General features: G+C 45.6%; 1 protein-coding gene across 1 annotated transcript in view; it reads right to left on the reverse strand.

The window, feature by feature from the left end:
* LCMT1 (leucine carboxyl methyltransferase 1) overlaps positions 1-6,840 on the reverse strand; it is a 75,068-nt gene extending 68,228 nt beyond the window's left edge. Inside the window, exon 1 of the mRNA XM_005889364.3 lies at positions 6,610-6,840. Coding sequence (XP_005889426.1) covers positions 6,610-6,716 — 107 coding nt within the window. The 5' untranslated portion in view covers positions 6,717-6,840. The remainder of the gene's footprint in view (positions 1-6,609) is intronic.
* Between the last annotated feature and the right edge of the window lie 8,536 nt (positions 6,841-15,376).

Genomic DNA, 15,376 nt, shown 5'->3' on the forward strand with positions numbered 1-15,376 from the left:
TCTCATTGTGGTGGCTTTTCCTGTTGCACAGCGTGGGCTCTACGTGCACAGCGTGGGCTCTACGTGCACAGCGTTCAGCAGCTGTGGCGCCCAGGCTTACTTGTTCCGCAGCATGCGGGATCTTCCTGGACCAGGGATCAAACCCGTGTCCCCTGCACTGGCGGGTGGACTCTTATCCACTAGGGAAGTCTGTCACATCTCCTCGAAAAGACTAAGCTACCTACGCAATCACACAACTGTCTCTACCTCTTGTGAACACCCAATCCTGGGCAAATCCCTGCTTCCTTGAAACACCCCCCACCAAATTATCCAACCAAAGCCTAAATCCTATAAGTTCTTTCTAACACCCCTTATGGAGAGACCCCCAAGCTCCCCATGAGGTGAGCTCTCTATCACGAGAATGAGTCATTAAATCCGTTTACCATAAAAAGGAACAAAATTGTGCCATTTGCAGAGATGTGGATGGACCTAGAGACTGTCATACACAGTGAAGTCAGAGAGAGAAAAATAAATACCGTATATTAATGAATGTGTTGGGAATCTAGAAAAATAGTACAGATGAACCTATATGCAAAGCAGAAACAGATACAAATGTAGAGAACAAACATATGGACATCAAGGTGGGAAGAGGGGGTGGGATGGATTAGGAGACTGGCATACAGACACTACTATGTATAAAACAGACAGATAATGAGAGCCCACTGTATAGCGCAGGGAGCTCTACTCAGTGCTCTGTGGTGATCTAAATAGGAAGGAAATCCAAGAAAGAAGGGATGCACATATACACAGCTGGTTCACTACGTGGAACAGCAGAAACTAACACAGCAGTGTAAAGCTGCTATGTGTGTGCACGTGTAGTCGTGTCCAACTCTGCAACCCCCTGGACTGTAGCCTGCCAGGCTCCTCTGTCCATGGGATTTTCCCAGCAAGAATACTCAAGTGGGTTGCCAATTTCTCCTCCAGAGGATCATCCCAATGTAGGGATCAAACCCAGGTCTACCTGTGTCTCCTGCGTGGCAGGCAGGTTATTTACCACTGAGCCACCTGGGAAGCCCCTAAAGCAACGTTCAGTTCAGTTCAGTTCAGTTCAGCTGCTCAGTCGTGTCCTGCTCTTTGCAACCCCATGAACCGCAGCGCACCAGCCCTCCCTGTCCATCATCAACTCCCGGAGTTCACTCAAACTCACGTCCATCGAGCTGGTGATGCCATCCAGCCATCTCATCCTCTGTCGTCCCCCTCTCCTCCTGCCCTCAATCTTTCCCAGCATCAGAGTCTTTTCAAATGAGTCAGCTCTTTGCATCAGGTGGCTAAAGTACTGAAGTTTCAGCTTCAGCATCAGTCCTTCCAATGAACACCCAGGACTGATCTCCTTTAGGATGGACTGGTTGGATCTCCTTGCAGTCCAAGGGACTCTCAAGAGTCTTCTCCAACACCACAGTTCAAAAGCATCAATTCTTTGGCGCTCAGCTTTCTTTATAGTCCAACTCTCACATCCATACATGACCACTGGAAAAACCATAGCCTTGGCCAATGGACCTTTGTTGGCAAAGTAATGTCTCTGCTTTTGAATATGCTATCTAGGTTGGTCATAACTTTTCTTCCAAGGAGTAAGCATCTTTATATTTCATGGCTGTAGTCACCATCTGCAGTGATTTTGAAAGCAGCTATACTCCAATTAAAAGAAAAAAAAACCCTGTTTAACTAAATTAGATATATTTCTAATGGCCTCTGCTAAAGAACATTGACAACTCTCATGGTAGGAAAGGGTGGTAAAGTTTCTAGGAGGGAAGTTAACTGAGTGCCAATCTGAAGGCTTCCACTTTCTGTGACACAATACCCTGGCATCACCCTGGTTATCTTGAGGATGAAGGAAAGGTGGAGTAAATCAAAAGTTGGAGGAAAGTGAAAAATGTCTGATTTAAGTCTCTGGAAAGTGGGAAAGGGAGCTAGCCAAAGCATCATACTGGAATGAATGAGTCAGCTCTGTAAGGGTGCAGATGAGGCTGGCTGACATGAATCCACACAGGGCCAAGTTGTCCTGCTGTGTGATTTCTACCATCAGTATTCAAGCTGGAAATGGAGAGTCTGGTTCAATCCAGGGTCTGAGTTTTACTAGGATGAAGGGCAAGGGAGATAAAGGCACTGCCAAGAGATTACCAGGGAATGGACTATGAACTCTGAGCTCAACTGACAGGCAGGAGCCTAGAGGGAAGCATCTAAAGGCTGGAGAAAACCATGGACGTCCTAGGGTTTTGAAGGCAGAACAGAAATAACTGATCAAGCATGCTGAAGAGACTGGGGTTGGAGGGTGCTGCACTGTTCATCTGTGAGGTGGTATACACAGCACCTGGAAATCCAGGGGATTATGGCAGGAATGGTAATAGAGGCGAATGAGCAGAGGTAATCACTGCAGGCGAGGTGTTCAAGAAAACAAGTGCCCTGCCTATAGGGTGGATCCTGCACACACACACTAGAAAGTCAACTATGATGATGGCATGAACTGAGGCAGAGGAAGGCTTGTGGGCCAGGTGCCCAAGTCGTCAGTGAATTAGGTGAGTAACCAGCAAACAGACAGAAAACAGTAATATGGAGGAGAGGATGCTGGGGACATGGGTCTCAAAGAAATGGGGGGAGGAGACAAAGGGCAGTAAGGACACAAATTTTGACCATCCTGATGCTAGGACCCTGGAGAAGGAAATGACAACCCACTCCAGTATTCTTGCCTGGAGGATCCCATTGACAGAGGAGCCTGGCAGGCCATAGTCCATAGGGTTGCAGAGTCACATATGACTGAAGCGACTAAGCACACACGTGTGCTAAGGCAGTCAGGGTATGAGAAAACAGAGGTATGACTTGGCTTCAAGTAAACGATGCCCCCAGGGAAGGGCCAGGGTCAGTGGAAAGAGAGGGACGGAACGACTAAAGAGAGGCTAAGGAAATAGAGGTGGCTGGTGATCAGAGTAGTAATTTCAAAGGACTCAGTGGGGACTGCAGGAGGGAGCTGGGGGTCAAAGGTAAACAAGAGTGGGAAACTGACTGAGGGGCATGGGGCAAAGTGGGCGATAGGAGAGGAGGAATGGGGAGTGGGGATAAGTTAGCAAGAACGCTGAGTGCTTTATAGATAGCTGTTGAATCAGACAGGATTCTTAGGGATAAACCTAGTATACCTGATCACAAGAGTTCTAACTATTGGACTGTAGGAGGGACAGAGTCTGTGGTAGTGACGATGATGAAGACTGGGGACAATGGGATGCTGCTGATGACAACGACCACCAATTTTGAACACCTACTATGTACCAAGCACTGTTGGAGGCACTCCACATTTAATCCTCACAACAGCTCTCTAACACCAGGAAGGGCCCTGTACCAAAGAAGAGAGCACATTAAAACAGAAACAACAGGGACTTCCCTGGTGGACCAGTGGTTAAGAATCCACCTTCCAATGCAGAGGAACTAAGGGTTTGATCCCTGGTTGGGGAACTAATATCCCACGTTCCACACAGCAACGAAGCCCACGAGCCACAACTAGAGAATCTGTGCACTGCAATCAAGAGCCTGCATGCTGCAATGAAAGATCCGGCATGCCACAACTAAGACCCAGTGAAGCCAAATAAATAAATTAATTAAAAAAGAAAGAAAGAAAGAAACAGCAGAACAGTAGGAGCCCTGGGGAGCTAACTGGCTCTTTGAACATTATTTTAGGGATTTTACAGCTACAACTCAGGGTGGCAGGAACCAGTCGAACTCACAGCTATTTCAGTAACTTCAAACAAACAACATTCAGACTGGAGGCAAATTAAAACTAGCAATAAGAATTTACTTTAGGCTTTTCTTCATGCCAGATCCTGTGCTAACCTCTGCATGATCTCATTTAACCCTTAATCCTCCCATCCAAAAGGCCAGTGACTATTACTATCCTCATTTTCAAGATGAGGAAACTGAGGCAGAAACAGAGTAATGTGCCCACAATTCACACAAGGAATCTCTACTTAACAAGATGAATTTGTGACTAGACTCATGGGTTCCAAACGTTACAGGGAAGATGCAGGTCACAGTATCACAGACTTCGAAAGTCCTTGAATCCTGCAAAACATTTTTAAAACATTAACTTATGGATTCTCACCATCTCATTGCATGTTTTTTTCCAGATGAGAGAAAACCTGGTGCAAAAAAAAAAAAAAGGGCTCTGAAGAAATGCATCCAGATGGCAAACAGGTCTGGTTTTTATAGACCCAAGACCCATCCCAGAAGGTTCTGATTCAGTGGATCCAGAGTCGGGCCCAAGTAACTGCGTATCTTTTAAAAGCTCCACAGGCTATGCTAGTGTGCAGTTCAGACTCAGAACCACTGCCTTAGATTCTCTGCAGTTCCAAACCCAAACTTTCTCTACAATGTTGAGATGGCTGAAGAACAGTGAGGGCACTAAAAAATGAAGCAGAGAAGAGCTGAGATTATAAAACTATCCAAGAGAGAGCCAATGAAAGACATGCTCTAGTTACATTATTTCTCTGTACTTTTTGTGTCTGAACTATTTTATAGCTAATTTGCTTTTTTTTTAAATCATTTTTATTGGAATATGGTTGATTTATAATGTTGCATTAGTTTCTGCTGTTACAGCAAAGTGAACCAGTTATACATAGACATATACCCACTCTTTTTTAGATTCTCTTCCCATAAAGGTCATTATGGAGTACTGAGTAGTTTCCTGTGCTATAAAGTAGGTTCTTCTTAGTTATCTCTTTTATATATAGTAGCTAATTAGCTTTAAGTAAGCAAGTTGGCCAGATTTTCCAGGTAGTGCTAGTTGTAAAGAATCCCCCTGTCAATGCAGGAGACCCAAGAGACGCAGGTTCAATCCCTGGGTCGAGAAGATCCCTGAAAGGGCATGGCAACCCACTCCAGTATTCTTGCCTGGAGAATCACAGGAACGGAGAAGCCTGGTGGACTACAGAATTGGGGTCACAAAGAGTCAGACACAAGTGAAGTAACTTAGCACACACGCGAGCAAGCAAGTTGGCCACAAATACTACCAACAAATATTAAATAAGCCAATCATTACCAATTGATATTAAGTAAACCTAACCCTAACCTGCTGTTGAAAAGTATTTTATTTTCCTCTGATAATTCTGAAGACACTTCTGATTTTCTTAGCAAACAGCAGCCAATATGAGAAAAACTGCTCTTAATTCAACAGTGCTACAGATGTAGTCAACAGCAACCAAAAGCTGGAGAAGAAATAAGTTGGGTATGGTTCATTTAAGTCCACAAATTCCACCAAGAACTGCCTTCACGCCTTTAATACTTATGAATGTATTTATTTATGTAATCACCCACCACTAACACCTAGTACATGCCAGACACTGTTCTAAGTGCTTTACTAATATTGAATATCACTTCATCCCTACTTTACAGATGACTGAATATCATTTCATCCCCACTTTATAGATCAGGAGATTGAGACAGAGAGTAGTGTAGTAGCCTGCGCAAGTATCCACAGCCGGGACCAGCCTGACAGTCCGGCTCCAGAGTCAATGTTCTGAATCACTATGCTTGGTCTCCAAGAACCTACACAAAGTACCAGCCCTAACCCAAAACTTTTGTTTTCTGGACTCAGTCCCTACAGGGCCCCAGCTTCCAAGGCATTTATTCAGTTCCTCTAACAGTTCATGAGCCTTCTTTGCTCTGCCTGAATACCCTCCTACATGCCTATTCTCTTTTTTTTTTTTTTTAAGTCTTCTGTTCCCAGCTCAAACATTATCAACTAAATTACAAACTCTAATGGTGCACTGTATTTCTAAGCACACAACACAAAATTGTAATTATGCTACTTCCTGAGTAAGTACTTGCTTCCTGCCTTTTCCAAGCAGGCAGGTGAGTTCAGACACCATGTCAATCTTGTTCATCTTTTGTTCTCAATCACTGAATACCTACCAACCAAAAGGAAAAGCCTGGCACAAAGTAAGCTCTCAATAATTTTTGCTTAATGAATGAAAGAGTAGCATACACTCAAGCCTCGTGTTTTCTTTTTCATGCTTTCAGGTACTTGACACATACCTCTGCTCACAGCGTCCGCCACACAGCCCTCACCACACCCCTAAAAGTGTAGACTCCCATAACACACAGGTAAAAGCTCTGGAAAATACTGGCTCTGCACGCAAATATTAAGTGGCCCTGGACAGGTCATCTCCCCCATTAACTGGCCTGAGTTTCAGGTGCACAATGGGGATCATGACAAGTCCCATTGAAACATAACCTATGAAAGAGGGAGGACCTGCACTTCTCCTCATAACCCATCAAAACTACAGTTATTACTTGCTTCACGTGTTTCCAACAAAAATGTGGCTCCGAGAAGGCCAAGTCCATGTCTGCCTGGTTCGGCGCCATGTCCCAGGCACAATAACCCCAGGCTTGTACAGTGCCTGGCAAACGGCAAAAGTTGGATAATAAAATGTGAAGTAGATGAATCCCTGCTCTGAGCATTTCACAGATGTCACACCAGTTGACCGATGCCTTTGGCGTAAAAGCGTATTCCTTAGACACAGCCCGCACCCCCGACCTAGGCCCCAGACCCCCGGAACGCTGGCCCCTAACCCCGCGCCGGGCAGGCACCTCTTGCATATAGAAGCATCTTCGCAAGTGCCGCGCACGCCCTCGTCGTCCGTGTCAGTAGGGGAAGAACAGGTGGTGAAAGAGGGCCTCCTCAGGCTAGCAGCCATGGGTGTGGAGGTTTCGGGGTGGTGCGTCCACCGGAGACATGGAAACCGGATCGACGGACGCCTGAGGAAAGTGAGCGGGAGAGAAGGCAGGAGAGAGGGGCTGGGCTCCACCAGGCTCAGCTGGCGCAGTTTAGTGACGCCACCCGCGGCGGCTGCCCCAGCTTCCCTCTGATTGGCCTCTCTATGGAGATGCTCATTGGACAATTTCCCACCCCCTCAGCCTGAGGAGATGCCCATTGGATCACTCCTTTGGCCCCGCCCACACAACCCGGAAATTCCCTGAGGGGGAAAGTAAACTAAAATTGACGCAAGAGAGCACCGCAATGCTCTCCGGGAAGTGTAGTCTTAGCTGCTTTGGAAGGCCACCTGGTTTCCACAGCTAGTCACGGAATTTTATAACTGTAATTAAGGCGGAAGAGCTGACAGGATCCTCAGCGTTGTGGCGAAGGAGAGAGTATACAGCCGGAAACAAGTGTCAGTGTTAACAGTGAGTTGGGGCTCAGTCTTATTCAGCAACTCAACAAATATTTATTGAGCGCCTACTCCGCGCCAGTCACACAAAATCACCCTAGCTACATTTAAAGTGTGTGTGTGAAGTCGTGGTGGTGACCAGGTTGATACAATCAGAATGAATCCCAGGAGTTGGATGGGAGTCGCAAAACCTAGAAAAAGCTCTCATTTCCTTCAGACTTAAACGCAGGAGGCTGTACCTTTGGAGCTACCGAGAGCCATCCTACTATCTCATATCGCCTGAGAATGATGCTTATTGGAATGGCCCATGGAGTCTGGAGGACTGTGTGCTAGTTAGGGGTAACCTGGCTTTGCAGTGTGGGAGCTTATGGGAACATCCCCAGAACCTGTGACGCTAATCAATCAGAAGAAGCCGAATTCAGAAAGATGAAATAAACCGTTATCCAGCACTTGGAGCTTTCATCCTGAGCTGAGTGTACATTATTTCTCCCTACCCATCACCACGTGATAGAAAGTCAATGAAACCATTATATTCGTTCTTCGCTGGCCCAGTATTCCAAGTTTTTGGCCTATAATGTCATAGCTGTAGCCTATTGAAAAGTCTATCTTTCCTCCTTTGAACTACTTTCGCACCTTTCTCAAAAATTAGTTCAGCCTATTGGGACCATTTCTGGGTTCTGTGTTCATTGATCCATGTATCTATGTCTCTGCAAATACTACACAGTCCTGGTTACTCTGCTGCTGCTGATTAGTCACTTCAGTCGTGTCCGACTCTGTGGGACCCCACAGACTGCAGCCCACCAGGCTCCCTCGTCCCTGGGATTCTCCAGGCAAGATCACTGGAGTGGGTTGCCATTTCCTTCTCCAATGCATGAAAGTGAAAAGTGAAAGTGAAGTCGCTCAGTCATATCTGACTCTTTGTGACCCATGTACTGCAGCCTACCAGGCTCCTCCATCCATGGGATTTTCCAGGCAAGAGTACTGGAGTGGGGTGCCATCACCTTCTCCCCTGGTTACTCTAGATATACATTAATAATAAGTTTTAAAACAGTGAACTGACTGCTCCCATTTTATTACTTTTTCAAAGTTGTTTTGGCTATTCTATTTCCCTTATCTTTCCATAAAATTTTAGATTAATCTTGTCTGTATCTAGGGAAAAAGGCATACTGGGTTTTGATAGGAATTACATTAAATCTATCAATTTGGGGAGAATTGACATTTTACTATGTTTTGTCTTCAAATTCATGACCATAGCATATCTCTGCATTTATTTAGACCTTTGATTTATTTTATTAATGTTGTAGAGTTTTCAGTATACGAGTCCTGGACATACTTTATTAGATTTACACTTGATTATTTCAATTAGTGATTGTAAATGTATTGTAATTTTTGGCGTCCACATGTTCATTGCTAGTATCTAGAAATACTGTTGATGGTTGTGTTTGTTTTGTATCCTGTGACATTATTGAACTCAATTACTTTTTAATAACTTCTTGTGGCATGAGGCCTGCAATTAGAGTTCTATTGTTTTTTCTCCTTTTTGCTGTACCTCACAGCATATAGGACTTCCCTGGTGGCTCAGCTGGTAAAGAATCCGCCTGCAATGTGGGAGACCTGGGGTTCGATCCCTAGGTTGGGTAGATTCCCTGGAGAAGGGAAAGGCTACCCACCCCAGTATTCCAGCCTGGAGAATCCCATGGACTATACAGCCCATGAGGTCACAAAGAGTCGGACACAACTGAACGACTTTCACTCACTCACTCACTCACTCTCACAGCATACAGGATCTTAGCTCCCTGACCAGGGATCGAACCCATGCCCCCTCCTGTAGAAGCTCAGAGACATAACCACTGGACTGCCAGGGAAGTCCCAAGATTCAACCTTGAGAGCTGTTTTAACATCTAGTAAAGTTGAGAGGGCCTCAAATGGCTTAACTGCAATTCTCCACTCCCTCTTCTCCCACAGGTAAAGTTCCCCTAGCCATATTATCCTTCTTAGCATAAGAACCAGACACAGTGCCTGCTCATTCCCAAGTAGCAGACTTCAGTTCTGTTCAGCCCGCTGAATTATTCAAATAGGCAGGAACCAGGGCGCATCCCCATTCTTTGATATTACAAAGTCTGCCTCCCAAGCCCCTGCTTGTTCATTCTGTTTCCAAGTGCAACCTCCTGTATGGCCCTGCATGATATGTGGTGTCTTCCCCTGGGCTGTAGGTAAATGTGGCTCATAAATTGCTGTCCATCCCGTCTTTTGGGGTCGAGTGTTGAGTGTCAGCCAACCCCATTAACCTAGGGTTGGAGTTTCTCTTTCCCCATGGATTGAAAAAGTAAAACAATTTGCATCACAAATAGGATGGTCTAACTCAATTAAGGATGCCTCGTTAGCTTTAACTATGGGTTCCTTTGCTAGTTAACTGGTTTGCAAGGCAGTAGTTACTATCTTGGATGTAAGTGCCAGTTGCTGGCCAGCTTGGGCTTTAGCTCATGTTCTGTTATCTCAAATGGATTTTGCCATCTCCTTCCACTCTGTGGTCTCATGCTGGCCAACTAGGCAGAAACTATTGTTAATTGACTATGTCCCAGAGTGAGGTGCCATCGAGTGTGGCTTGTGTCTGGCAGGTGGTCGCTGAGGCTCCTACTTGAGATCAGAAACAACATAAAGTCCTAACTGATGGATGCTAGAGTTCCACAGCACTTTGCTTACTGTGTCCAGCCTGATGACCATCACTGGCTGCTTAGGGCAGTCATAGGGACTCTGTTTGGGAAAGTAGCGCCTTCCTGGGGCGCTTGTGTTTGTAGTCTTGGGGATGAACCTTTGTTTTGTTTGTAGAAAGGAAGGAGGCCACGACCTCAGGAAGATTTAAGAATGACCACTTGATTGACTCCTGAGTCACTGCTGTTCAGGCAAAGGTAGTGTCTTTGCCCATCTCCTGTGCTGCAACTTCTCTTGGGATTCTTGTGTGCTCTCCTGACCCCTAAGGGTTTGGAGGTGCACATCCATGGCAGTTCATGGTCTGAAAACTGATTAGAAAAAAAACAAAAGTAGGGGGAAAGGGGCACTGATACTCAACTGCTCTCTCAGTGCAAAACCCCCAGTCAACACCTGTGAGTTTTGCTTCCCATTGTTACTTACCAGCACACCAAAGGACTGATCAAGATTAGTCTAGGGCTTGAGGCCCCCACCCAGCCCATAGACAAAATGATCTTACTGGATGTGGATTCTAACACTGTGGAGATGTACTGGCATTCTCTGGAGGAAGGGAATAGCCTTCTATAGGGCCTGCCATCCAGCTTTCTTTCCCCATAACCACCCAGATGCTCTGCACCACCTGTGATTGGACAGAGACAGAAACAAAAACCTGTGACGTTAGATGGTTAGAAATCAAAAATGTCCTGAGACACTGTGCTCCAGGGGTTTGGGGAAACAGTGCACATGGGGGAAGAGGTAGGGCTGCAGCAGAAGATGGTTTTGATCCACCAGCTTCAGGGCTGTGATCTTTTTCTGACTCCCTGCTGCCTACCCTGGTGTGGCACAAAATCCATGTCATCAGGGTTATGAGCAAAAACATTTGTGGTGGCCCTGTGTCACAATGAAGGGATTAATTCAAACGTGACTTAAGTCCAGGTTGCTAAACTCTATAACCACTGTCATGAGAGAGGCCCTAATCCTGAAAATACTGATCTGAGAGATTCTTTGTAGGAAAAATAATAATAAATGTGAGCAGGGTAAAAAGACCCCCACCCCACCCCAGGACTTCTCTGATGATCCAGTGGTTAGGATTCTGCCCTCCAGCACAGCTTCAATCCCTGGTTGGGAAACAGGTTCTGCATGCTGTGGTGTGTGGCCAAAAGTTTTTCAAAACAGACCCTCCCCCGTCAAGTATATCCAGTGACAAAAAAAAAAAAAAAAGAATGAATGAAAGAAACCTAGATACAGGGGGAGGTACCAAAAGATTCAATTAAACAAAAGTTCACCATTCGACCCAAATGGGAAACCAAAATTTACTAAAAATACGTTTTATGGCAGAAACATAAAGGGAGCTGATTGGTTTTTGTGCATCTGCAATATAGGCTTGGGACTAATTTTAACATCTGCCAAAATGCAACAGTTGGCAAGCTTTCATGAACTTTATACTAAAGCATCAAATTACAGTTATACCTAGTGTAATAACCATGCTTTCTAGTTCCTGTATTTAATGCTTTGACATCTGAGGCCTTGCTCCTCTTGGAGAAACTGCCCTGCAAGGGTTAGCTAATCCCTAGAGATAGCAAACAACTCACCTGTGAATGTACCTTTCACATGTAAACTGGCCAACCAGAGCCCACACTCACAACCACCTCCTCTATGGGGCTCTTACAATCTGGACCGCTATCCCTCTGCTCTAATTACCCCAGAGATGGGCACCAGACAACTAGGGACACCACTGTGCCCCAGAGCCCACTGAGGTTATTCAAACTAGCCAATCCTAAACCTGCTTGCCCTGCCTCACCTTCTCCCTCCCATGGAAACCATGAGAAAGACTCTTGCCCCCTTCTGCTCCTTGCCCCCTCTGCCTCCTTATGGACCCTTGTGCTTCCCCAAGTGGCCTCCTGTTTCTCAGGATCTGTAGGCATAAAAAGCTTCTCTGTGTCTTACCATACCTGATTAAAATGAATCTCAGATACCCTTAAAACACCTGCTGCTGCTAAGTCACTTCAGTTGTGTCTCACTCTGTGCGACACTATGGACTGTAGCCTGCCAGGCCCCTCTGTCCATGGGATTCTCCAAGGAAGAATACTGGAGTGGGTTGCCATGCCCTCCTCCAGGGGATCTTCCCAACCCAGGGATCGAACCAGCATCACTTATATTTCCTGCATTAGCAGGTAGGTTCTTTACCACTAGCGCCACCTGGGAAGGCCTAAAACACCTAAATTTAAATATACTAAATATTTTGCTAATTATAGATGTGGCTGCTAGGTTTCATTCAATGCCGATTTCAACATCCTTTCAGCCAGTTTGCCGTCATCTCCAAAGGAGCACAGTACATTTTCACCTTGTTACCCTCAGGGTCCCGAAACAGCTCTGCTATCACACACAGCCTTTGCAGACAGTCTTAACTGCACCCACCTTTCTCCAGGAGTACAAGTATGACATTACCTGTATTTATTTTATTAGTTTTTATTGCAGTATAGTTACTTTACAATATTGTGTTAGTTTCATTATCAAAATGAACCAGTCATCCACATACATATATCTCTTCCCTTTAGGATTTCCCTCCCATTCAGGTCCCCACAGTACCTGAAGTATGTTCCTATCAGTTGTCTATTTTATACATAGTATCAATATGTGAACCCTGAACTTCCTGATGTTCAAGCTGGTTTTAGAAAGGGCAGAGGAACCAGAGATCAAATTGCCAACATCCACTGGATCATGGAAAAAGCAAGAAAGTTCCGAAAAGCATCTATTTCTGCTTTATTGACTATGCCAAAGCCTTTGACTGTGTGGATCACAATAAACTGTGGAAAATTCTGAAAGAGATGGGAAGACCACCTGATCTGCCTCTTGAGAAATTTGTATGCAGGTCAGGAAGCAACAGTTAGAACTGGACATGGAACAACAGACTGGTTCCAAATAGGAAAAGGAGTACGTCAAGGCTGTATATTGTCATCCTGTTTATTTAATTTATATGCAGAGTACATCATGAGAAGTGCTGGACTGGAAGAAACACAAGCTGGAATCAAGATTGCCGGGAGAAATATCAATAACCTCAGATATGCAGCTGACAACACCCTTATGGCAGAAAGTGAAGAGGAACTCAAAAGCCTCTTGATGAAAGTGAAAGTGGAGAGTGAAAAAGTTGGCTTAAAGCTCAACATTCAGAAAACGAAGATCATGGCATCTGGTCCCACCACTTCATGGGAAATAGATGGGGAAACAGTGGAAACAGTGTCAGACTTTATTTTGGGGGGCTCCAAAATCACTACAGATGGTAACTGCAGCCATGAAATTAAAAGACGCTTACTCCTTGGAAGGAAAGTTATGACCAACCTAGATAGCATATTCAAAAGCAGAGACATTACTTTGCCAACAAAGGTTCGTGTAGTCAAGGCTATGGTTTTTCCTGTGGTTATGTATAGATGTGAGAGTTGTACAGTGAAGGAGGCTGAGCCGAAGAATTGATGCTTTTGAACTGTGGTGTTGGAGAAGACTCTTGAGAGTCCCTTGGACTGCAAGGAGATCCAACCAGTCCATTCTGAAGGAGATCAGCCCTGGGATTTCTTGGAAAGGAATGATGCTAAAGCTGAAACTCCAGTACTTTGGCCACCTGATGCGAAGAGTTGACTCACTGGAAAAGACTCTGATGCTGGGAGGGATTGGGGGCAGGAGGAGAAGGGGACGACAGAGGATGAGATGGCTGGATGACATCACTGACTCGATGGACGTGAGTCTGAGTGAACTCCGGGAGTTGGTGATGGACAGGGAGGCCTGGCGTGCTGGGATTCGTGGGGTCGCAAAGAGTCGGACACGACTGAGCAACTGATCTGATCTGATCTGATCTGATCAACAGTGTGGGCTTCTGAGGTGGCACTCACGGTTAAAAAAAAAAAAAAAAACCCACCTGCCAATGCAGAAGACAGAAGAATCGGGTTCAGTCCTGGAATCTGGAAGATCCCCTGGAGGAGGAAATGGCAACTCACTCAGGTATTCTTGCCTGGAGAATTCCATGGACAGAGGAGCCTGGTGGGCTACAGTCCATAGGGTCGCAACACACATGCATGTCAATAGTGTATATGTGAAGGACGACATTACCTTTATGACGTCCTCCTTTGCACACATTTGTTTGACACACTTGTTAAGGACACACGAGTCCAACATCTTTTAGTCCTTTTTGGATTCTTGGGAAAACATATCCCTTGTTTACGAATTTTACTTAAGCCCGTTTATGCTGTTACTTTTAAATGAGCCCACCTTGAGTGGAGACCCCTCCAACAACAGGCTCTAGAACCTAAAATCAACAGGCACTCCCCTTAGTGCCCTCAGAGACTCCTTCAGTGAAGAGGCTTTAGCAACTTCCCCTCCTGCCTCATGGAGTCTCTGGACTGCCCATGTTGTCTATAAGTCATCCTTGGGCTTCTGATGCAAGAAATTGCTCTCTTTGGCCCTGTGTCACATACCATCAGAGCAGGAATCTCTGGCCACACATTGAAAACTGTGTCTCTCCCAGATCCCGAGTTTCCATACCCAGCTGCCCATGATTCCTTGACATAGGAGCAAAGGTATGGGTCCCCAAGCTCAGCATGGGTAGCAAGGCCTCCTTGCTACAGGATGGACCCAAACTTGGGCCATCTGGCACATCTTACTTGTAGGTGGGCGTGGCCTCCAGTCATCAGTCCATTGCCAGATGCCCTGGAGCTAGAAGATGTCACGTTTCCCTCCGGCCCTTTGGGATCAATTGAGTGAATATCAGTGAGTTCAGATACTTTATGTCGTAGAGGACCACCTCTTCCTCTTGGTCAAGCACCAACTTCACTGCCTAGGAAAGGGCTTCACCTACTACCTAAAAGTTTCATCGTCAGCAAGGTTTAAACTGACATCAAGGGACTTCCCCAGTGGTCCAGCAGTTAAGACTTCACTTTCTAATGCAGGGAGTATGGGGTCAATGCCTGGCTGGGAAACTAAGATCCCACATGACTCACGGCCAAAAACCAAACATAAAACAGAAGCGATATTCCAACAAATTCAATAAGAACTTTAAAAATAGTCCGTATCAAAAAAAAAAAATCTTTAAAAAGCAAACAAACTGATGCCAAGGTATCAAATATTCAATTGTGGTATGAAGCCATGAAATCAAGTGTTAAGGGTTTTGCCTTGACATCTGATCAAATCAGAGGGCTTCAAATGACCTGACTTCAAACTCCCCTCCCTTTCTGCCCCCACAGGTAAGGTCCCCTAGCCAAATCACTCTCCTTATCACAGGGGCCAGGCACAGTTTATCCCCAAGAGCAGCCTCCAGGTCCCTGCCAGCCTGTGAAGTCAAACAACACTCTAGAGGGGGAATTAAAGATACCTCCAATCTCTTGTTCCTCCAAAGTCCTCCCTCTAAAGCCCCTGCTTGTTTTTCATTTCCCAAGTGCAGCCTCTGTGGCCCTACATGGTGTCGGCACGTCCTTCCCTGGGCTATAAGTATATGTGACGAATAAACTGCTGGA

This window comes from Bos mutus, chromosome 25 (assembly GCF_027580195.1).
Source record: "Bos mutus isolate GX-2022 chromosome 25, NWIPB_WYAK_1.1, whole genome shotgun sequence".
Lineage (NCBI taxonomy): Eukaryota > Metazoa > Chordata > Mammalia > Artiodactyla > Bovidae > Bos > Bos mutus.